Source organism: Callithrix jacchus, chromosome 8 (assembly GCF_049354715.1).
Source record: "Callithrix jacchus isolate 240 chromosome 8, calJac240_pri, whole genome shotgun sequence".
NCBI lineage: Eukaryota > Metazoa > Chordata > Mammalia > Primates > Cebidae > Callithrix > Callithrix jacchus.
The window spans coordinates 124,915,423-124,939,693 of NC_133509.1; the positions used below are offsets into that span (position 1 = coordinate 124,915,423).

Consider the following 24,271-nt stretch of genomic DNA (forward strand, 5'->3'; position numbering starts at 1 on the left):
AACTGAAAAAGGAAATATGAAGCTTAAGATACTGCTACATAAGATAATATTAACTTTATTCTGAAATGCTAGTTTTATATACAAAACCAGAAATCCTGGCTACTCCAGGATCCTGAAAAGAAAAGGGGCATTAGAAAGAAAAAAAATAAAGTCTCAGGAAAGATAATTATTTTAATAGCTGCCCTCAGGAAAATGCAGATGAGGGTGAAGCTATCCCGAATTAGCAATTAGATAAATCTTGAGGATTAGAAAACAGCAGGATTTAAATTCCCTTTTCAAAAATGCAGCAACTCTGCTAGAAAATGAATGAATGTGATTGCAGCTATATATTTTTTTGACCGGTGCTCTTGCAGCTGTGGAAGTTTGACCCACACTGAGATGCCTCCTGAGTCAGCCCTTTCTGTGTCCTTGTCTCTGCAGCGCGAATCTGTCCAAGGCCGCCTGGGGAGCATTGGAGAAGAATGGCACCCAGCTGATGATCCGCTCCTATGAGCTTGGGGTCCTTTTCCTCCCTTCAGCATTTGTAAGTTAACACTTCTAATGGCATAGTAGGTCACATGTGAAATGAACTGGGTTTTGTGTTCTCTTCCTATACAACAGCCTAAGGTTGGCAGGAAACAGTCGAGATTCTTACCCAGAGCCTGTGCTCTTAACCACTGGTCTGTACCTCTGAGCTTACTGAACACTCACCAGCCTGAGTGCAGTGGGATACCTGCTCTCAAGGCATGTGTACTTGTTTAGGATTTGACTATGTGCTTCCGGCAAAATTAATAACATTTAAAATAAATATTGTGAACTACAATGTGAAGATTTGTCTCAAGGTGGTAGATGACAAGTCACCAAAGGAATGGCCCAGTCAAACACAAGATGTTTAAGGTAGGGGTGACTGCCTACCTAATCCTTAAAATAGAGATTGCATTATTTATAAAGACCATCAGACAAGAATATTAAACAGATTCCACCCCTTCTAAACTATGCTAGCAGATTCAACAGCTAGGCCCAAAACAGGGTGGCTAGGTAGTCAACAGTCTAAGATGGTAACAGATTTTCCAAGAGTTTGTTAGCACATCTCAAAAAACAGAGCCTGGAACAGTGCTTTCCAGCAGGCTTCCATCATGAACCTGGTGAGGCCCCACTCACTATACCTGCCTTGTCATCAGCCATTGGCCCTTCAATTGGGCTGTCTGTGTCCTTCAGTGAATCTCAAATGACCTGGGCAGAGTGCTGTAATCAGGCATTGTGGACAGTACACAGAATGGCTTTCCCTTCCCCTCCCAGAGAGCTCATTGGCTAGTTGGGCAAGGTAGTCATAAAGTCAGATGGGCACCCGATGCACCTGAGCAATGAGACAGACATCCTTCTTTGGTGCGAGCTGGGTGCTGAGACCTGAGGGAGGTGTCTTCCTGAATGAGCAGAGCCAAATGACTTTGTTGTGTGTTACAGAAACCAACTTGTGTCCACAGAAGCCCACAGATGGAGGGAATTTACTGAGAAGATGCTTGGGGGATGTCACGGGATCCCAGGAGTTGCTGAGCAGCTGACACTTGGGAGGGACAGAACCAGGTCCTCTTGGAGGACTCAGCAGTGGCCCTTCTCCCTGGGTTACTGCCACTAGCATGGCTCTGCAGCCTGGGTCCTGGCCATTCCACATCCCAGTGACTCCTCAGGCCTAGATTTGCCTTTCATGACCCAGGACTCTCCCACTCTGTCCCCAGAGTGAACCTGTTTCTAGAGAAGGGAGAATAGATGTAAGTGAGGAAGTCACCCTGAGGGATAGACACTATCAGGGGGTTTCACCCATAAGTGAGTTGACGTGCGCCTATCAGTCTGTAAAAAGGGTTGTTGGGTTTTTTTGATACAGGAGACTTTGTCTTTAAGTACTTAAATCACAATGTCTGTGTTGCTCACTGATACTTGAAGTGTCTGGGAAAAAAGTAGATCTCTGCTTGGACTTCACAAAACTGACATTTATGATTTAGACCTTGAGGATGACCCAGAGATTCGTGCCATGCGGTAGTTTGTCGTTTCACTGAGTTTATACAGACACAGGAATGAGATGCGTAGCTTGTGAAGGAGAGGCTGTCCAGTGGAACAGCTTGGTGGTTCCCTCCTCAAAGCATACCCCAGGCTCCTTCCTGAACATTCCAGTGGCTTGGGACTGCCCTCCTCCACGCTCACTTCGGTCCTGTACATACCCTGTGCCTGCTGTCTTCATGATGAAAGCCAGGAGTTCTGCACAGCAGAACTCTCCCGGGGAGAGAATAAAGGATGAGGTGGAGGCTTCCTTTTCGGGAAACTCATGGATAAGTTGAGGAAACAGACACTGGTGATTACAGTATGTGACAAGAACTAGGGTGTGGGGCATTGAAAATACCGGGGCTCTGAGAAGAGGGACCATGTAGTCTGCCTGAGAGGGATGGGAAAGGCTTTGTTAAGGAGGTAGCATTCAATCTCACTCTTGAGAAAGGAGTGTGAGCTTAACCTGCTGTCAGGGAAGATGAGGCTTCCAGACAAAGGTAATAGTGCAGGCTGTGTATGGGAAAGAGCAAACAATTCTGTGTGCTTGGAATGGGGATGGGGCATGGGCCATGAGCCATGAGAGGCTGGAATCCCAATCTGAAGGAGACTGGAGAACAGAACACACTGTTGGCCTTGGTCCCACATGGATAGTAGAAAGGCATCAGTTTCTCAAGCAAGACGAATGGTCTCATCAGGCCAGTTTTCAGAGAATTTGAATCTTATAAGATATTCTGAAATTGGGATTATAATTGATACTATTTAAAAGGTACTTGAGGTTATAGCACATTGCATGTATCATCAAAATCATCATCTTAGCCATATAAACCACAGTTTAACAAACCTATTTATTAATGAGTTACTGTTACCATTTATCCCATTGTCTTTCTTTTCTTTTTTCTTTAAATTGAGACAGGCTCTTGCTCTGTCACCCAGGCTGGAGTACAGTGATGCCATTATAGCTCACTGTAGTCTCAACCTCCCAGGCTCAAGCAGTCCTCTCACTTCAGCCTCCTGAGTAGCTGGGACTATAAGTGTGTATACTACACCTGGCTAACTTGTTAATTTTTCTGTAGAGACGGAGTCTTGCCATGTTGCCCAGACTGGTCTTGAACTGCTGGGCTCAAGTGATCCTTCCTTCTTAGCCTCCCAAAAGATCTTGTCATTTCTCATTTCTTAATGCTTCTTGATAATCTGTTCCCTCTGAACACCCCACAACATCACCTGCTGGGTGAGTTAGCCCTTATTGCCATGGCCCCCACCTTACCTTGCTGGGCCACATCCATGCTCCTCAGTCCACTGTCAGAATGGGCTTTGTAGACCACAGATCTGGCTGTGTTGCCTGCTACAGATCCTGTAAGGTAGAATCCAGGCTCCTTAACAGGGCTTCTTTTCCCCTTTATGTTCCGACTCCTGACCTCTCGTTCCTGCCATGCAGAACTCATGGTTCTCACTGTGAGCCAGGTCCACCCTGATAGCCAGCCATAATCTGTACTGGGAATGACACCTTTATGCCCCACCTCTGCCTGCTGCACATGTCTCCCTTGCAGGCACCCCTCCTCTGCATCCCACAACTTTCTAGAACCTGAAAGTCAGTACATATCCCACCTTGCATTGTGACCATTGACTCGTGTCTCCTGGACCAGACTGAGCAGAACGGGTCATGTGGGAGGCTTTTCTTAAGTGCCTGTTCAAGTTGTTTCCTTTAAGTTGCCCCATACCGAACAATGTGAGGAGAAGAGTGTGAAACAGTATGGAGACTGATTTTGCTCCAGTGAGTATTGTATGCAGTAGGTGTTAAATATGTTCACAAATTGTGTTGTAAAGCAATTTACAGTATGGAATAGCTCATCAGTAGCTGTCTTGAAATTAATATACACATACACTTAGGAGTCCACTACAATACTTACAAATGCCAATCCCTATATATTCACTTAATAAATATCTTAAAGACTTCTGTATCAATCATAATCCTAAAATGTTTACTGACAAGAATGCAGTTTGTCTTCAAATAAGGCCAGTTGGTAATATCTATTTTTGGGTTTCCTGTTTAGTAGCAGCAAGATGTGCCTTTTAATGCTTTTGGCTTCATGTTTGTCAAATAGACTTACTTAATACAGAACTTTTTTAGACATCCTTCAGACTGGACATCATCCAGAATTTAACCCCGCTTCTTATCTGTTGGGTAGAACTCTGCATCCACACCACCCACATGTCTGAGTTATCAGCAGCCAGAGTTGCCACTTTTATCCTTCATCAGTAGGTTGTGTTACTTGCTGTGTTCTGGGAGGCTCATTTGGAGCCACTGTTGCAAACAGTCAAGTTTCATGCCCAGAATGGCATGGTGTCATGCACTGCAGAGGCCTCACCTAGGAAAGGAACCCTGCAGTCCTCTACTTCCCCACAGCCATGATAAGGAGCTGTCACTCTGGAACCAAGTAGCCATGTGATGTGACACTCCTGTCAACTAAAAATATAGCAGGCAGAGAACCAGCATTTCCCATTCATGATAAAGATGCCATTTCAAACCTGGGATTGATCTGGAGGCTGATAAATGGTACCACCTGTTCCTATTTTTCTCTTGTTTTTTAAATGAATAAATCTGGAAATACATTCTTTTTGAGAGCAATCTAACTTGTACAGTATGTTGTCAGTAGCCTCCCCTTTGACTAAGAACACTTTCAAGAGCTTTGGAGGGTAAAGTCAAGGTACATTTACTTTGTATTCCCAGCAAAAGACTTTATTCTTTTCAGGTCTAAAATCAATTTATATGATGTTTTCTGGGTTGTCTCTTTAAGCGCATTTAAAGTTTAAGTTAGACTATGGTTCAGAAAATCTCAACATAGGAAAGATGTGATTATTTCAAAGATCAGTAGCTGTATTCCAAATCTGATATATGCCTCTGTGCATATATCAGGGAGGTACAAGTACTTCTCTCTTTGAACCTCATTCCTGTGGTGTTTATTGAGCACATACTCTGTCAGGCACTGAGTAGGCCCTAGACTGGAGCCTGTAGCGCACTGTGGCTAGAGAAGCCTGGATTAGGGTCCAGTACTGCTTCCTTCCAGATGAATGTAGCCCAGGTGTCGTGTTGGTCTCAGCCTCTTCTGAGCCCCAGGGTCACTTGGTCCTGTGATAGTAGGTTCCAAAAAGTTCAAGTCTCTACTTAGTCTTTTCTCGGTTCTGTTTAAACTTTGTCATGTCAAACATGGTGTATTCCACAGGCACATGCAGTCTTATGATGTGGCTCTGGCTGGAAGAACTAATACAGTTTACAAAAGCCACCACCTTAACCCTCTTCTTGTCTCCCCTCCCAAGGCCAACCCTGCCTACCTGCTTGGGGCCAGCCCATCTGTTGTGAGCCCCCAGGGTTTCCTAGGAGGCCATAGCTGGGCAACAATGTGACATGGCGTATCTTGCATCCTCCTCATGTTCTTCCATCTAGCTAATAAAGCCACAGTCCTTGTGTTCTCCCTCCTCTCACCTGTCCACATCTTATGCCATCTGTCCTGGCAAGCATTTCTCTGCCAGTTCCTACTAGTCATGACCTCTCTCCCCTGGATGAACTTGACCCTTCCCTCCCTGTTTTCCCCATCTCAGCCTACTGCTATCCTGGAGATGAGTTTCTACCCACATGTCAGGGTCTGTGTTCCTCTGCCCTTAAACCTTCAGCAGCAATCTTTGGCCCACAAGATTATGTCCAGACTCCTTTGTGTGACATCAAGGTCCACTGTGAGCTGGAACAGCATGCCCCTCGGGCTCCAGCCACCCACAGTATTTGTCTGCATGTTAATGCACAGAGGCTGGCCCCTTACTAGTAGTGAGGTCCTGGGGTCTGCTGCTCTTTGCCTCAGAGACTCTGAAGTAACTTTGAAAAAGAATATGGGAGAACACATTGGAGAGCTCCCTTAGGGACCTCAGATCTCTAGGAGCCAAAATGAGAGAAAGAGAATGAACTTTGAAGTAAGGCAGGAGCTGGGATCCTGCTTACAAGCTGTATTAGACTTGGCCTCCTTATTCTACTTCTGTAGGCCCTTTTTTCTCATTGTACAACGGCGACAAAGTAACTAACTCACAGGATCTCATGTGAGATCAAGAGTTATAACCCATAAAGTGTTTACAACAGTGCCTGGTACTTAGCAAGTGCTAAGTAAAGGTTGCAGCTGATATTAGCAGTAGCAGCAATAGCGTATAAGCCACCCAGTTCAACAGAAGATTGAAAGCAGGGGCTGATACCCGATGGGTTGTCAGTCAAATCAGAATCTTGATGTCACTTCTGTGATGATGTTGCACTCTTTCCTTTCCTTCTGAACTGCATTCCCCCAGCCTTGATAACAAACAGCCCTTTGCTTATCAAAAACCCATCCTTCAAAGTTCTATTAGGTTTATACTTGGCAGCTACAAAGCTTTTCCTAAGCCCCTAGCTGGAAAGATTTCCAGTCGTTGATCGTACACTGACTTGCACAAAAGATGCCACCACATTCCTATAATCTACTTCCTTTGCCAATTAGTTGGTCTTTGACTAAGTGTGCTCTTTCTGGGAGGTTAAGCTGCTATCACTGTTTTATCTAGGAAAGCCTGATGCCTTGTGTAGGTTTTACCACTTGAGGTTGCTACTCAGATAGATGCAAATAAAAACATAAATTACATCTCTAACTCAAACTGAAGCATGCCTCTTCTTCCCCATGATTGAGCTAAGCTGCTAAACATAAATCATCACAGCAATAATCAGCTCTTTCACTACCAAAGCTGAAGAAGGGAAAAGCCAGCAATTTCTCATGTGTAATATATGTCCACCCTCTCACCTGGTGTTTTATAAACATACTGTCTTAGCTGTCTTCTAAGTGTCTGTGCCTGGGAGGGTACCTTCCTCTGTTTTGTAAAATGCCAAGTGATACCACTGTGATTTATAAATAATGATAATTAGAAGACAGCCTCAAATTATTTGACATTCAGATTGAAGGGAAAAGTAGTCCTTTTTTTGTAGTAACCTAGAATTTGGATCAGAAACGGCATTCAAAATAAAAGCATATTGGTTCCTGTCAGACAGGGATAGTTCAGACCTTCTCGTATCTGAAATCAGATATCACAAAATGGAATCATGGGCCAAGTACACAGCCTCAGATCTGGGCCCAGGCTATAAAGAACCATAATTTCTAGCCATGATACATTTGAAAATATCAGGACTAATAGGAGCTAAAGGAGAGAGAAGTCATGTTTTACCTGAAACTCCATAGAAGTATTTAAGAATCATTAACTTGGCATCACCTCCCAACCACTGGCCCCTTTATTTTGTAAAATATCCAAATACCAGAGTTTCTAGAATTTGGCTCATCTTGACCCTGCCTGCCTTAAATTTTCAAGGAATTCTTCCTTTGTCACAGTTCCTGATGGTGAATTTGAGACTATTTGTTTGCTTGGTGGAAGGAATATTGGGCCAAGAATCAGAAAGACAGGATATGATTTCCAACCCTGCCACTATTTTTTTTTTTTTTAAATGGAGTCTTGTCTCTGTCACCCAGGCTGGAGTGCAGTGGCTCGATCTCAGCTCACTGCAATCTCCACCTCCCAGGTTCAAGCAATTCTCCTGTCCCAGCCTTCTGAGTAACTGGGATTACAGGCATGCACCACCACACCAGACTAATTTTTATATTTTTAGTAGAGACAGGGTTTCACCATGTTGGTCGGGCTGATCTCCAACTCCTGACCCTGGCTTTGCCGACTCTGCCTTTGATTATGCTGTTCTCACACTTGGTATTCTTCCCTGTCATCTTTCTCTTTATTAAAATTACACCAATTTTTCCAGGCCTAGCTAAAATATCCTCTACAAAGCCTTTCCTTATCCTCCTTAGATAAAGAAAATGACCAGAAGAAAGAAGGGCATTTCTTCCTATCTTGTCTAGAGTTTGTGCCTGGCATCTGCAACCTCCTGCCTTTCACTGTATTATTTATCACCATCTTCATCGGTGCTGTAACCCCATACCTTTCTGTAGGTCTTGATATGCTCACAAGACACTTTCACACAGATTGTGTCACTTCCTCTTACGCAGAAGCTTATAACGTAAGCAAGGAAGGAAATTTACTCCCATTTCTACAGATCAGTATTTCTTGAACAACTACTGTGTACCAGGATTTGTGCTAGGTGCTAAAGCTAGAAATGGTGGTATCCCCAGAAGCTTGATTATCCCACTTTTTTTTTTTTTTTTTTTTTTGATGTAGTCTCCCTCTGTTGCTTAGTCTGGAGTGCAGTGGCACATGATTTTGGCTCATTGCAACCTCTGCCTCCTTGGTTTAGGCTGTTCTCATGCCTCAGCCTCCCAAGTAACTGAGATTACAAGAGGACGCCACAACTCCCAGCTAATTGTGTGTTTATTAGAGATGGGGTTTCATGATGTTGTCCAGGCTGGTCTTGAACTCCTGACCTCAAGTGATTGCCCACCTCGGCCTCCCAAAGTGCTAGGATTACAGGCATGAGCCACTGCACCCAGCCTATCCCACTTTTACAAGCACAGGAATTGAAACCTAGGCCAGGTGCAGTGGCTCACACCTGTAATTCCAGCACTTTGGGAGGCTGAGGTGGGTGGATCACTTGAGGCCAGGAATTCAAGACCAGCCTGGACAACATGGTGAAACCCCGTCTCTAATAAAAATACAAAAATCATCCAGGCATGATGGCACACGCCTGTGATCCCAGCTACTCAGGAGGCTGAGACATAGGAACGCTTGAACCCAGGTGTTGGAGGTTGCAGTGAGCTGAGATTGCACCACTGCACTCTAGCCTGGGTGACAGAGTGAGACTTTGTCTCAAAAAAGAAAAAAAAAAAAACCTAATAAAAGTGTCCAACAGCCCCACTGAACATCTGTTTTAGTCTCTGGGACTTGCCAGGCTCTTTGCCGCCTCTGGGCCTTTGCAGATGCTGTTCCCTCCACTTGCAACATAATTCTTTCCACTCCTACTGACCAAACTCTACTCGTCTTTCAAAGTTTAGTGAAAGTGTCGCCTTCTTTAGGGAGGCTTCCGCTGATCACCCCCTCCTGTCAAGTCTGAAACAGGCCTGCTAGTCTCTTGTGGCACTCCTTTCCTTTTCTTCACAGCACTTAGCACAAATAGTAGTTTTTTTTTTTTACTTTTGTAGATATATTTGATGTCCTGCCACCATGAGGACAAGGATATTGATTTTGTCTGTTTGTTTTGAATGGAGTTTCGCACTTGTTGCTAGGCTGGAGTGCAGTGGCGCGATCTTGGCTTACTGCAACTTCCACTGCTTGGGTTTAAGCAGTTCTCCTGCCTCAGCTTCCTGGGTAGCTGGGATTACAGGCGCCTGGCTAATTTTGTACTGTTGGTAGAGACGGAGTTTCTTCATGTTGGTCAGGCTGGTCTCAAACTCCCGACCTCAGGTGATCCGCCCACCTCAGCCTCCCAAAGTGCTAGGATTATAGGTGTGAGCCACCACACCCAGCAGATATTGATGTTTATATTAACTCCTGTACACTCAGTGCCTGGTACCATGCCTGACCCAGAGGAGGGACTCGAGAAATAAAATGTCGAATGAATGAATGTGCAAACATCAGCCATTCACTCAGCTTAGTAAATGCCAGAGGAAAGGCTAGAACCCAGACTGTCTGAAGCCCTGGTTAAGACGGACCTCACCGTGTCCTCTGACGCCACTCATGACTAGCCTCCACTTACTAACTTGCACAGTTACAGGGACTAAGAATCTCAGTCTTTGTTCTTTTATGGGTTCCTAAGACATCAGCACTGTTGGGTATGTGCATATTGAGGATTTGAAGGGTGGATATGTGTGTGGATGGGTGGACAGAAGGAATGAGAGACAAACGGACAAGCAGAATGCCAGAATCAGGAAGGGGCAGGAGATGGTCAATGTATGGAAGCGTGAGGGGGCACATTGGTCATGTGGTCAGCACCTGCACTGCGGCAGGCCCTGTGTTGGAAGGAAGTGGCAGTGTGAACATCAGCCTAGATATAGAACCTCCACTTCCCCCCTATTACGATCTAAAATTAATACCCTATTCTAGAGTTCTTGGAATAAACCTTCCATTTTGATAGGTCTTAAAGAATTTTCATTTTTATACTTCTGTCACATATTGGAACACTTTCATTATACATGAAAGCAGCTTTTATTTCTTCTTACTCCAGGCAGCCTGTTACTATAGCAATGTTGGAAGTATTTTGAGGTATTTTTATACAGTGAGTTCTACAAACTCCCTGCAAACTGTACATAATGTTTGGTTGAAATGGGCTATCATAGCCAAAATTGTCTCTCTTGTTTCTTTGTATCCTTTGTTAAACTTTTGCAAACTTTGCTATAACTTCATTCCTGAAAATGAAAGCTCTTATGTTTAGAAAAGAAAATAATCTGGGGGAGGGTTGTAAATATATTTGCCTGTAAAGATTGAAAATAGCTCTGAAATAATTTTAATTTTATTTGGGTACCATAAAGATATGATTGCTTCTTGGGGTCTCCTGGGTGGTTTTTTTCTAAACCAAGAAAATGGGTGCAATCATAGATTTCCTCTGTGTATCTGCAGGGTCTAGACAGTTTCAAAGTGAAACAGAAGTTCTTCGCTGGCAGCCAGGAGCCAATGACCACCTTTCCTGTGCCATATGATTTGCCTCCAGAACTGTATGGAAGTAAAGGTGAGACACAGATGAAGGAAAACCATGGGTGGATATGCATAAGAAAAACAAACAGAGCCCAGGAGAAGCCTTTGGTCTCAGTGGGATCCTGGTTCATGGAACCCTCTGGAAGCTCAGGTTTGAAGAGTGCCCTTTGCTACCCTGTCTGGGGTCATGTAACCACTGGTTGGTCTTAGAATCCCTTTGCACTCCTATAATTACTATACAGATCCTTCCTGACTTACAGTGGGGCTACCTGCTGATAAACCCCTCATAAATTGAAAATATCATAAGTCAAAAATGCATTTAATGCACCAAACCTACTGAACGTCATAGCCTACCTTAAACGTGCTCAGACCACTTAAATTAGTCTACACTTGGGCAAAATAATCTAATACAAAGACTGTTTTATAATAAGTTGTTGGCTATCTCATGGAATTTATTGAAGACTCTACTAAAGTACTGCTTCTACTGAATGCATACCACTTTCACACCATCATAAAGGTCAAAAAACCTTAGAAATTAAAACCAAGAAATGTAACAGTAATAAACCTGTTGTAACTTACATTTATGCCAGGCACAGTGGCCCACACCTGTAATTGGGAGGCCGAGGTGGGAATATTGCTTGAGACCAGGAGTTCAAGACCACCTTGCACAACATAGTAAGACCCAGTATGTAAAAAAAAATTGTTTTAAATAGCTGGGTGTGGTGTATCGTGCCTGTAGTCCCAGCTACTTGGATAGCTGAGGTGGAAAAATTGCTTAAAGCCCAGGACTTTGAGGTTGCAGTGAGCTATATGATCAAGCCCCTGTACTCCAGCCTGAGTGACAGACCTGAGACCCCAACTCTAAGGGAAAAAGAGTTCTATAATAATTTCCAAAAAGAAGAAAACAGCAAGGTAAGTGGTATTTTGTTTTTTGCAAGCCTCTTTATGTGCATCTTAAAAGGTGACACCTCAGTTCTCATCGCTATGCACTCATTCGTGCTCTTGTGATATCATATCACATCACCTCTGTATACCTGTGTAAAAGTGAAAGTGAAAAGAACAAATGATGGCTTAATAGTACAATGAAAATAATGTTGAATTCACAGACTTTCCAAACCACCATGCTCACAACCCCTCAAACGGTAGGTCCCTAGCCACACTTTGAAAACTGCATGTATTGAGTCTTAAGGGCAGTGACCAGGTATCTTTCACTGTAGAAATGCAGTAGGAATAGCTGCAGAAGGTTCAGATGTCCTCAGAGGAAGGCTGGCTGGCATCAGTGTACCCTGTGTCCAGCCTGTGTGTATCCCAGCCTCACAGGCTACTCTGCTCCTTTTATCAGCCCTGAGAATATCTGTCTCTAAGGTCCACACTTAGCAAACTCACACAGGATGAGGTATATAATCAAGACACACTTAATTTAAATGGCAAATTATCATCAATCAGTATATTCTCCACTGGAAGGGAGAGACCTACATGAGTAGCCAAATTATAATCTGCAGGTTTCTGAGCCAGTGTTAAATCTGAATAGAGAAAATACTTTTTTTTAATTGGCAGATTTTAATGACATCACTCATTGATACCCCAAAATCTCTTACCCAGTAGGTTCCTCTGTTCCCTCAACAATGTTTCACGGGACTAACAACTTTCCCACCCACTAACCCTTCTCAGCTTTCATAGTGAACCAAGCCTCCTTCGTCAGATGGGCTCATTTCTTAGATGTGCTGCCACATCTAACAAAGTTAATCCTATCTCATGCTGTCCAGTGTGCCAACCTGCCTCTTGCTGATAACTTTGTATTTCTCTAATCAATAGTTTGATACTAAGTTTCAGGAGGCATTCTTTTTCTTGTTTCTAAAGCCTGAAAGTCCTTTATGCCTCTCTGTTGAGTCCTCTAAATTTGTTGCATATGCATGTATATTTCACTTTCAGTGGCAAGGTTATATAGAGTTTTATCAGAATTTAAAGGAGTCTGTCAGCACCTTACTGGCCACCAAAAAAAAAAAAAAAAAAGGGCAGGAAAACCCTGCTTGAAATCAGGCCATGTTTATGTACCAACTCCACAACTTACTAAATAGACTTGGGCATTTAGTTACTTTCTCCAGGGTCTACACAGTGAGGAACCATGAGAAGTACCTATTTTATAGGGTTTTTGAAAAGATTAACTGGGATTATCTACAAAGTATTTATCTCAAAGTTAGCAATCAATAAACATTAGCTGCTTTTATCATAATTGTTGTTAAAATGCATACTTCAGTGCCTGGCAGTAACAGATGTTGAATTAGTGTGAATTCCCTCCCCTTTTCCTTGGCGAGCTCATGATTTTTAAAAATCTAAAGCTTGTGAAAGTCTGTCTCTAAACCTGTCTATCTCTTCTTCCCTCTTTTGGCTCTGTGTTACACTTTTGTCTTTTCTCTCTTTCTCTGTTCTTCAGATTTCTTTTCTTCCTTTTCTTAAAAAAAAAAAAAAAAAAACCCAAGTTCTCCTCCTTCCTGTAAGAAGTAGGGACTGACTGTGATTAGACTGTATCTGCTGGGGTGTGGTCTTGGGCCTGCACTTCCCACTCCCACCCCTGTACCCTGGCTGGATTCCACCCTCTTCATTTCTTTAGTCCTAATCTTCAAAGGACTTAAAAAGCAAAAAATGAAGCTCTAGAAGACTCTAAAAAATGTCTCAGGGTCCCTTTCCTTCCAGTAAAGTAAGCACTCCCAAGAACTTAGAAGTTTATAAGCAGGTATAATATCTTAAATGGTGGAATGATAAATCTTTCATTTGGCCGGCAAGCAGAATGCTTTCCAATGTTTAAATGGATTTTTTTTCCTTCAGCATTTCTTTTGAAAGATACTTATAATCTCAGGGTATGCTTAAGCTAACATAATAATAATAACTTTTTTTAAGAAAAGATACAGCCAGGCATGGTGGCTCACATGTATAATCCCAGCACTTTGGGAGACCAAGGCAGGAAGATCACTTGAGATCAGGAGTTCAAGGACAGCCTGGCCAACATGGTGAAACTCTGTCTCTACTAAAAATACAAAAATTAGCTGGGCATGGTGGTGCATGTTTGTAGTCCCAGCTACTCGGGAGGCTGAGGCAGGAGAATCGCTTGAACCCAGGAGGTGGAGGTTGCAGTGAGCCGAGATTGTGCCACTGCACTCTAGCCTGGGCAACAGAGCGAAACTCCATCTCAAGATAGATAGATAGATAGATAGATACATACATACATACATAAATACATAAATAAAATATATATATATATACATACATACATAAATACATAAATTTATAAAAAGATACATATGAGAGACTGGAGCATTTTCTTTTATATTGGTACTGTTTTGTCCTCTACACTGCCTCAGTTGCATGTAGGGTAATGCTGGTAATTCAGTATCACCAGTTCATATGTAACCATTCCTGGGGAGCCACATGGACTATAGAAAGACATTTACCAAGATTGAGAAAAGTCAGTGGTTAAGAACATTTGAAAAGTACTTCATTTTCAGAGAAGTGATTTTCAAGCCATTGTAACACCTCCGAGATCTTGTTTGGTGTTTTTTAAAGTCAGAAGTCTGTACAAAAAGCTTAGCAAAGGAATATACTATGAATGAAGTAAAGCTCAATGCAAGAGGCTGCCCGATATATTGAAACCAAGAAAATGATCAAAGTAAAGCGAAAGCCAAGACTGAGCTACCAGTATACCTTGCTTTGTGTAGTAGTTGCTGTTTATTCATTCTCTCCACAGATCTGTATTGAGAGCCCATTGTGTGCAGACACCATCTAGGTACTTGGAATATGTTGACAAACAAGACAGGCACAAATCCTTACTCTCATCAAACTTATGTTTCTCTTCTCCTGAAAAATCATACTTAACCAAACCCATTTTACTAATAGCAGTAATTTTTAAAGAGGCCTTTCCCCCCCTCCTTTTTTTTTTTTTTTTAAAGATAGGGTTTGTTCTGTTACTTAGCCTGGAGTGCAGTGGCATCGTCTCAGTTTACTGCAGCCTCAAACTCCTGGGCTCAAGTGATACTCCTACCTCAGCCTCCCAAGTGCGTGCCATCATGCCCAGCTAATTTTTTTTTAAATGCTTTGTAGAGATGGAGTCTCACTATGTTGCCCAGGCTGGTCTTGAACTCCTAAGCTCAAGTAGTCCTCCTGCCTCGGCCTCCCAGAGGGTTGAGATTACAGGTGTGAGCCACCATACCTGGCCCAAAGAAGGCTTTTATAAAGTAAAATCACCTTTCTGTTAATAAATCTAACACAGATTATTTCCATATGTTCCACTTGCTATGTGACCCTGATTTTGAAGAGGAAGTGAAATAGATCAGTGTGTAATCTTAACCTTTGTTCCAAGGGCATCTGCTTTGCACTCCCTTCTTAGCTTATATTCACTTTGTTATCTTATATGCTATTGAGAGAGTAAAGGGTGAGAAAGTGATGAGCTAAGGGTGAGGTAAAGGCTATCTCACTTGGATTTAATAAATCATATGAATCCCTTAAGGAGTAAGTGAACATGAAAAGCTTCAGAGGTGTTAGTTATAGTCTATTAAGGTTGTTTCATTTTTTTTTTATTTTTAGAAAATACACATGGAGTACTTATATAGTATTTTTTTCTTTTAAATTTTTGACATAATTCCAAATTTATAGAAAAGTTACAAGAAGAATATAAAGAATTCACATATATTCTTTACCCAAGTCCCCCAAATGTCAATATTTTATCACATTTACATCCTCTCTTATATTAACTTTTCTGATCTATTTGAGAGAAAGTAGCAAATGTGATGTCCTTTTATCCCTAAATACTTTATTGTATATTTTCTAAAAAGACAGGCATTCTCTTACATAACTACAGTACACTGATCAATATAAGCAGTTAACATTGACTCAAAACTGTATTCAAATTTCATCAGTTTCCTCAATAATGTTCTTTATAGCAAAAGAGAAAGTTCATGAGTTGGGTTGTCATGTCTCTTTCATCTCCATTAATCTGGAACAGTTCCACAGTTTTTTGTTTCATGACATTGACACATTGCATAGCACAGACCAGTTACTTTATAAACTGTGAGGAACATTCTACTTTGGGTTTTCCACTCACTGTTTCTTTTTTTTTTTTTTTTTTTTGAGACGGAGTTTCGCTCTTGTTACGCAGGCTGGAATGCAATGGTGCGATCTCGGCTCACTGCAACCTCCACCCCCTGGGTTCAGGCAATTCTCCTGCCTCAGCCTCCTGAGTAGCTGGGATTACAGGTACGCGCCACCATGCCCAGCTAATTTTTTTTGTAATTTTTAGTAGAGACGGGGTTTCACCATGTTGACCAGGATGGTCTCGATCTGTTGACCTCGTGATCCACCCGCCTTGGCCTCCCAAAGTGCTGGGATTACAGGCTTGAGCCACCGCGCCCGGCCCCTCACTGTTTCTTTATAATCAGACCCCGTTATGCACTTTGACCAAGAATACGAAAGAAGTAATGTGTTCTTCCTGGTGCATCATATCAGGAGGCACATCCTATTGATCTATCTGATGTTAACTCTGATTGATTGGTTAAGTTGGTGTCTCCTAGGTTGTACATAATCATTGACAAGTTTAATATATTTCAATTTTTAAAAAAAATATTTAAGTGGCTGAAACTAAACTAATAAGCTGCAAATGTAGTTGTTTAATAGAAGAGGTCCTTAAAAGCTGGTTGGCACATAAGGTATGCATAATGTAGATTTAACACATACATAATATACATAATCCTCCAAAAGGTTTTAAAACTATTGATTCCTAAATGGTCTAACCATTCTCCTACTGTCTTATTAATTTTAAATAGCTCCTTGCATTCAGATAGTAGCAGAATAAACATCAGTCTCAACCTTTTATAATTATTGCTAGAGTCCAAAATCATAAAGTATTTTTCTAAGGGAAACAAAGTTGATTGGATTATCCTTTCCAAATAAAATGCACAAAAGGTATATTGCTATAAATTGTTGGTGTGGCTGGGTGTGGTGGCTCACACCTGTAATCCCAGCACTTTGGGAGGCAGAGGTGGGCAGATCACTTGAGGTCAGGAATTCAAGACCAGCTTGACCAACATGGTGAAACCCTGTCTCTACTAAAATCAAAAAAATTAGCTGGGTGTGGTGGGATGTGCCTATAATCCCAACTACTTGGGAGGCTGAGACAGGAGAATCACTTGAACCTGGAGGTGGAGGTTGCAGTGAGCTGAGATCGTGCCACTGCACTTCCGTGTGGGTGATAGAGCAAGATTCTGTCTAAAAAAAACCAAAACTGTTGGTATGTTTTATTTTTAAGGACCTGTTTTTGAAAGAGCTTCAGAAATTAAGTTTTTTTTAAGATGAAGTAGCCAAAAACATTTTTAGAATGATTGTAGCCATCTCCTTTAATAAAATCTATTTTTGTTTCATAGCACAAACAGAAGGCTGAAAGTAAACTATGAGTTCAGCCTTTAAAATTACTTTGTAATCAGGAAGCTTAAATCAGAATTAAAATTGATTCTTTTGAAATAAATAAGTACTGAATTTTCAGCAAGTTGAATTCATCCTCACACCAGTTAGATGGTTGCATTCTGCTCTGTATAGTCACATTAATATGTGCAGTTCACAGAGAAAGGTGTTAATGGGTTTTAGGTAACACTGATACTGCAATTACAAACAATTGCATTTCTACTAACTTGGTAAATCAGTGCAAAACACTTCAGAGCTTTCTTTGGCATTTCTAGCTGGCATGTCTTGTACATTCCTTGATTTCAGAGTAGGCTAATGTAAAATGGCATTGAAACTTTTAGGATAATTGGTTCATCTTTTCGGCATTCCACCCCGCCCCCACACCCCACTTTGCTTATTCCTGGTATAAGAATTAAAAATGACTGTTCAGGTGACAAATAGTGGCATCTGGAGGTCATACATCAAGTTTCGCATAGAGATGACAGTGAAAGATGTATGTGTGGGTGTTTGGGCCTCGGGGTGAGAGCAGAGTCATAAGTCCTAACCCATGGCCATTTCTTAGGGGGTTGGAGAAAAGACCTTATTACCTGGGGAAACAGGATTTTGTACTTTACTTGGATTTATCTGATTATTCCAAAAAAAATTATTTAAGACCTATGTAGTACGTAGGGTGACAGTCCTTATCCTCTGAGTTGAGGGAGGTGAGCAATTGCAATGGCAGCTAGCATTCATTAAGTACTTTTATGTACCAGGAACTGATATGAGCACTTGACATGCATTAATTCATTGTATCCTCACAACCCCATGATGCAAGTATGGTAGTACAACCCCCAATTTCCAGATAAGGAATCTAGGACACTCAGAGCAAGTTGGTCAGGGCCCCACTGGCAGTCTGGCTCCAGTGCCCATATCCCCTTTCCTGTTACACCATCCTACCTCCCTGTGGAGGTCTAAGTTCTAGAGGTAACAGAGAGGCAGAAGAGGCACACAGTATGACCACAGGGAGGGATGGGACAGAGACTCGTACATAAAGAGTACTCTGTACTTTATGTACAGAGTCCCTGTCCCATAAAGAGATCAAAACCCCATAGGCTGTCGTTTTCATCCTTCCAGCCATGGTCTTAATGTAGACCTCCTCCTTTCTCACCCAGCCTTGCTTACTTGTTCATCTTCCCACTTCTGGTCTCCTCCCACTGGAAGCCATCCTCTTCAGTGCTACCATGCACGTCTGGTCATGACCCTCCCTTCTTTTAAATTCTTCCACTATAGTCCAGAAAAAAGACAGCTTCCCATCTGCCTTAGCTTTGAATCCCAAACTCTGACTGCATCACGATCATCTGTAGAATGTGATAAAAATGCATATTGCCAGGCCACAACCAGACCTACTGAAACAAGATCTCTGTGCATGTGTCCTTGGAAAATGTACTCTAACAGGCTGCCCAGTATTTCTCATGTCAGCCAGGTTAGGGGACTACGGTACAGAAATGGAAAAGGTCAGAACTCCACCTCCGTGGCATGCCTGTTTGTCTGTCTGCCCCACTGGACTAGAAGCCCTGTGAGGTTTCATGCCTGGCTTATTCTCCTCTCTATCCATAGCACCTAGCGAATCTCTGGCATCTAGCCAGCATGTAACAAATGTTTTGAATACATGCATGAATTATTACAAGGCAAGTTGTTCTGCCATGGGACAATTTAGGAGGATTGCTTAAGCCAGGTTTTCCTCTCAGCCAGTGAGTGTTAATGCTGATTTCCAGGAGTGATGAGTAACCATAGTATAGTTCGTTTGAAATAGTTTGACTCCAGCAGTGGCAGTGTGTCGTGAAAGTGATTTGTTGAAATGTTTTCAATTTATGAAACATAAATGAAGAAAAGTTCACATTTATTGAGCACCTACAACAGGAGCTTTCACAGATGTTCTCTCTTGTGCTCCACAGTAATCTCTGGCAGTTGCTAACGTAATTCCCATTTCATAGAGGAGGAACTTGATGCCATAACCCACATGCCTTCTCTAGGGTACTAAGAGGGACAGAGGTGGGATTTGACATGGTCCTCGGTATTCTTTCCATTGCACTATACCCAGGCATGTTCCTTTCTTCAGCATTGGTCTACAGCTATTTATACAGAGATCTTCATGTTTCATTAATTATTAACCCTTAACAATAGAACAGAAACTAAAAAAATTTTTTTTTAAATAGAACATAAACATTTCATGGATGTGACTCTAGGCCTCTTGGTTACATGTCACCAGCTGAGAGCAGCACCCATGGCTGTACCAACTATTACTATTGCTTTCTTCAGCGTCCTAAAAGAAGAAAGGAATTGCTGCCCTTTCTTAGGCCTTTTCTGTCTGCTAGAGACGACATCTTGCATGCCATATGGATTTTTCTCACTTAATCCTCGTGACAGCTCCACAACATAGGTACAGATAAGGAACCTGGGGTTCTGGTTAAAGCGACTTGCCAGTCTGACACAGCTATTTATACAGAGATCTTCATGTTTCATGAAGTGGCAGCACTAGATTCACCCCTGCGTCTCTGCCTGCCTCTCTGTATTAGTCTGTTCCCATGCTGCTAATAAAGACATACCTGAGACTGGGTAACTTACAAAAGAAAGAGGTTTAATTGACTCACAGTTCCACATGGCTGGGGAGACCTCACAATCATAGTGGAAGGTGAAAGGGAAGCAAGACACATCTTACATGGCAGCAGGCAAGAGAGAACTTGTGTAGGGGAATTCCCCTCTATAAAGCAATCAGATCTTGTGAGACTTATTCACTATCATGAGAACTGCATAGGAAAGCTCCACCCCCATGATTCGGTTACCTCCCACCGAGTCCCTCCCATGACAAGTGGGAATTATGAGAGCTGCAATTCAAGATGTGATTCAGGTGGGGACACAGCCAAACCATATCATTCCCCATATTCATTCACCTTGGTGTCCTAATAGGAACCTTTGCCAAAAGCTGTTGTCTGAAGTGGGAGAATCGTCTGGGCTTGGTTCAGAAACTATTCTACCACTGTTTAGAGTCAAGCACATAAGTGCTTTTATACCATCAGGTGAGTGCCTTTTCTATGATCCTATTCAAATAAATATTATATACTGTGTTTTTCCCCCAGATCGGCCATGGATATGGAACATTCCTTATGTCAAAGCACCGGATACACATGGGAACATGTGGGTGCCCTCCTGAGAATCCTGAGGCACTGTGAAATTTAAGTGTAAGACATTGAGCCCCAAACATGGAATCTCTTATTTGTACTGGATGTTCACTTTCCTTAAAGTATTATTTGCACCACTATAAAATATTTGCAAAGGTCACTCTTATGAATGGATGTTGGTTATGCTTTTAATGGACATTAACATTCTCTCCAATATAAAGTTATTTTCTTAATTCATTTTTTATATGTTTTGGAAAGGAAACTAGTGAACTTCTCAATGTTAAAAATATATACTGATTCAGTATCCCCTCTCTGAAATGCTTGGGACTAGAAGTGTTTCAGATTTTGGATTTTTTTGAGTTTTGGAATATTTGCATATGCATAATGAGATATCTTGGGGATGGGACCCAAGTCCAAACACAAAATTCATTTATGTTTCATATACACCTTATATACAGTAACCTAAAGGTGATTTTATATGATATTTTAAGTAATTTTCTGCATGAAACAAAGTTTTGACAGCCTTTTGACTGGCCTGAGGTCAGGTATGGAAGTTTTCACTTGGAGCATCATGTCAGCACTCAAAAAGTTTTGGATCTTGGAGCATTTCAGGTTTTCAGATTAGGGATATTCAACCTGTATAGATATAAAATTATCCTCACAGTGTCATAGAATCTCTTGGTGCTGTCAGCTGTTGGGAATTGAAGATTGACTTCCTGCTTCCACCCTCCATCCAGAAAAGCACCCTTCATTCCACCAGAACTTTTCCCAGGAAGAACGCGATTGTTTCCTTTTCACCTGTGCCCTCTCTCAGCTTTCTGAGTATGTTTCATGGGGTTGCTGGACGGGATCCGTCTCTGAGGCCAATGCGCTGTTTCAGCCCCATACAGCTAAGAATTGTATTGACTCTCCTCCCGGCAGGTTTTCATAGCTTTCAGCCTCAGCTTTACAAGGCTTTTCCTCCCTCCTGGGCACCCTGCTGCCTGCCTCATTGCTTATAAACAGGTCCCACAGGACCCAAACGCCTGCCCAGGGTAAATGAGTATCTCTTCTATCCCCAGAAATTTCCAGAGAAAACAGCTCATGGGATTATATAAAAGCACACAAAGATTTTGGGGAAAATCCTAAAAAGTGACTTAATGTGGTGCCTTAAATTCACAAGTGAGGAAAGTAAGGCCTAGAAGGTTAAGGGTGTCCCCAGGGTCACACGACTAGCTGGGCTCTGAGCTGTGAGTGTCTTTGTGTTTTGTGTGCATTGCATTCTCCCGAGGGTGCTTTAGACCCTGTTTGTTTTCTTCTACATGAGGCTGATTTCCAGTTTGTCATCAACCTCTTTATCTTATAACTTAGGATACAGTTAAATGTTAGTCCTGAAAGATTTTCTAAAGTCGTCTTTCAAACTGTTCCTCAGAGGCCTAAGATTTTCCAAAAGTACCTTAGAAACCTTGTAGGCTGTGGTGGCAGTGTGGCGATAAAGGAGGAGGCAGGGAGACAGGGCTGCAGGGCCTCCCGCCATGTAGCAGATAAGCTCTGCTTCATCTATTTTACATATTGGGATTCTGTAAAGGATATCTTCTGGGGTTTTGAGTGTATTTGTATGTGTTCTACTTTTTTAACATAAACTTGAAAAGGTACAGAATTAATTAAACCAATTTATTTTGCAGTTAAGAAAACTAAGGCTTCCGCCTTTTCTGACTACCCTCGATGCATGAAAACATTCAAACCTGACATCAGATGAGCCCAACAGCCAAGAAAGGAAATAGGGAGAGCCCAGGGGCTGGTAGTGGAAGCTGACATCATAGTGGGCTGGCCTAGCAGTTTAATTCGAGTGTCCAAAGGACTATGGCAAAGAATGTGTGATTCTCACCATGCACTGGTCCCACCCAGATGGGGCAGGGGCAGGGGCAGCATAGGCTTCCGGGTAGTGCCAGGCAAGCTTCACAGTCAGCAGGGCATCCTCATAAAGCTGCAGTCAGTTGGCCTGCTCTGGAGTGGGACCCAGCCAATCAAGAGACGGTAGCAGATTGACAGCTAGACGATGGCTGTGGGGGGTCATATGGGTACATTGCTTATCTGATCCACATAACAGCTCAAGGAGGCAGATTAGCAAAGTGGGTCAGAGCTCAGAGCTGGAGTTAGGTGGACAGGGTTTGAATCTCAGCTCTGCCACTTACTGTCTGTGCAGCCTAGACGAGGTTATATAACTTCTCTGTGCCATGGTCCCCCAACTATAAAATGAAGGTGGTGGTAATATTACCCTTTGCCGAGGGCTGATGTGTCTGGTGACTTAGTACATGTAAAGTGTTAAGCCACACTTGCACAGAATGAGAATAGTACAAGTGCTCGCTGCTGTCACTGTTCCAGGTAGGTCATTAGGATTGTATGTATTTTCCAGAAAGAAACTCAAAAGGTAAAATGCTTGTCCAAGGTCATGCTTCTAGAAAGTGCTCTTCAGCAGTACCTGAACTCAGGTCAGACAGCATCTGAAGCCTCTTCTGTTAACTGCTGGACTATATGGCCAGAGCTCCAGCATAGTGTGGTAGGCTGTACCTAAGAAAATGGACTGTTTTTCCCCCCCACAATCTATTGTGGACAGATACATTTTTAGAATACAAAGTCAGGTGCTTGGATTGTCTCAACACTGTCAAATTGTGATGAAAGTCTCTGAATGCTTGCTTTGACTTTCTGAACTCAGCCCCGGCCAGCCCTGCTGAGTCTCCATTTCCAGATGGGCTCCCCGAGGCCTACAGGTGTAGTAAGTACTCCAAGTCTAGGCCCTGGAGAAGGGCAGGGGGCCCACCTGGAAATGTAGACAGAAGTTCTGCAGAATGGGCTGGATAAAGAACATTGAAGTCACTTTAGGGGAAGCCCGTGGTCAAGGAGTTTGTACTCAGCAGGTGTCCAGGCCCAACCCCTGACAGGAGTGCTGTTCCCCTTGCCAAGGTGAGGGACTTAGGGGAGGGCAGGGCTGAGCCAGGCCAGTGTGAGTAGCGTCACTACCCTGTGCTTTCTGGCACAGCTGATAGCACACATGGGAAGTAAAGTAACTCCCCAAGAATAATCAAGAATTCATGGGAACACCAAAAACAAGCTGCTCTACCCATTGATCCTTTTGTTTTTTAAGGGGACTGACCAAATCATGCCTGCTAATGTGTTTGAGAAAACTGCTTTCATCATTCTCCCACTGGGGTTTAACAGTTACTTCTCCCTAACTGAAGAAACCCTCACCTCCCCTCTGTTGGCATGAAGCTACATGCCCCTGATTTGGGAGGCTGCATTTTTCCACCTGACAGTAACAGCTAACGTTTCCTGAGTTCTTCCTGTGTTTCAGTGCCTGTGCCTAAGTGCTTTACACTTAATCCTCATATCACCCTCCTCAAGAATGTACCATTATTAGCCCTATTTTTTTTTTTTTTAAATGGAATCCTGCTCTGTTGCCCAGGCTGGAGTGCAGTGGCGCAATCTCGGCTCACTGCAACCTTCGCCCCTCAGATTGAAGTGATTCTCCCAAGTAGCTGGGACTACAGGTGCCTGTCACCATTCCTGGCTAATGTTTGTATTTTTAGTAGAGGCAGGCTTTTGCCATGTTGGCCAGGCTGGTCTGAACTTTTGAGCTCAAGCCATCCACCTGCCTTGGCCTCCCAAAGTGCTGGGATTAGAAGCATGAGCCACCACACCCGGCCTTATTAGACCTATTTTACAGATGAGGAAACTGAGGTTCAAGGGAATTAACTAACTTAAGGTCTACAGTAAGCAGTGGAATCAAGACTCTGCTGCCTCGAAAGTGCACACCTTCCTGTACCACACTACCAAGTCAAGCTTCATTTTCCTGGATTCTTTAGTGGAGTTACATAGTTATCCCTAATAGAAATTACTAAGACAGTATTACATGACTTCCAGTGTGAATATGGTACTAACTCCATATTATGCATAGGTCAGATCATCTTATAAAATATTTGACAAACTTTCCAAGTTTAATAGCCCACCTATTCCAAGCAAATCCAGGACAAAAGAATACCATAAAG

General features: G+C 42.6%; 1 protein-coding gene across 13 annotated transcripts in view; it reads left to right on the forward strand.

Annotated features, from left to right (window-relative positions):
- TDP1 (tyrosyl-DNA phosphodiesterase 1) overlaps positions 1-24,271 on the forward strand; it is a 99,110-nt gene that overhangs the window by 67,064 nt on the left and 7,775 nt on the right. For 4 of the 13 annotated variants that reach the window (XM_035262148.3, XM_078335603.1, XM_078335599.1 and 1 more), the window contains 3 exons: positions 421-523; positions 10,567-10,675; positions 20,205-21,919. In XM_035262148.3, the coding sequence (XP_035118039.3) occupies positions 421-523; positions 10,567-10,675; positions 20,205-20,278 (286 nt within the window). In that variant the 3' untranslated portion in view covers positions 20,279-21,919. Of the gene's footprint in view, positions 1-420; positions 524-10,566; positions 10,676-15,765; positions 15,907-20,204; positions 21,920-24,271 lie in introns of those variants that run through there. The other 9 variants (XM_078335598.1, XM_078335595.1, XM_078335597.1 and 6 more) reach the window with 4 other exon arrangements.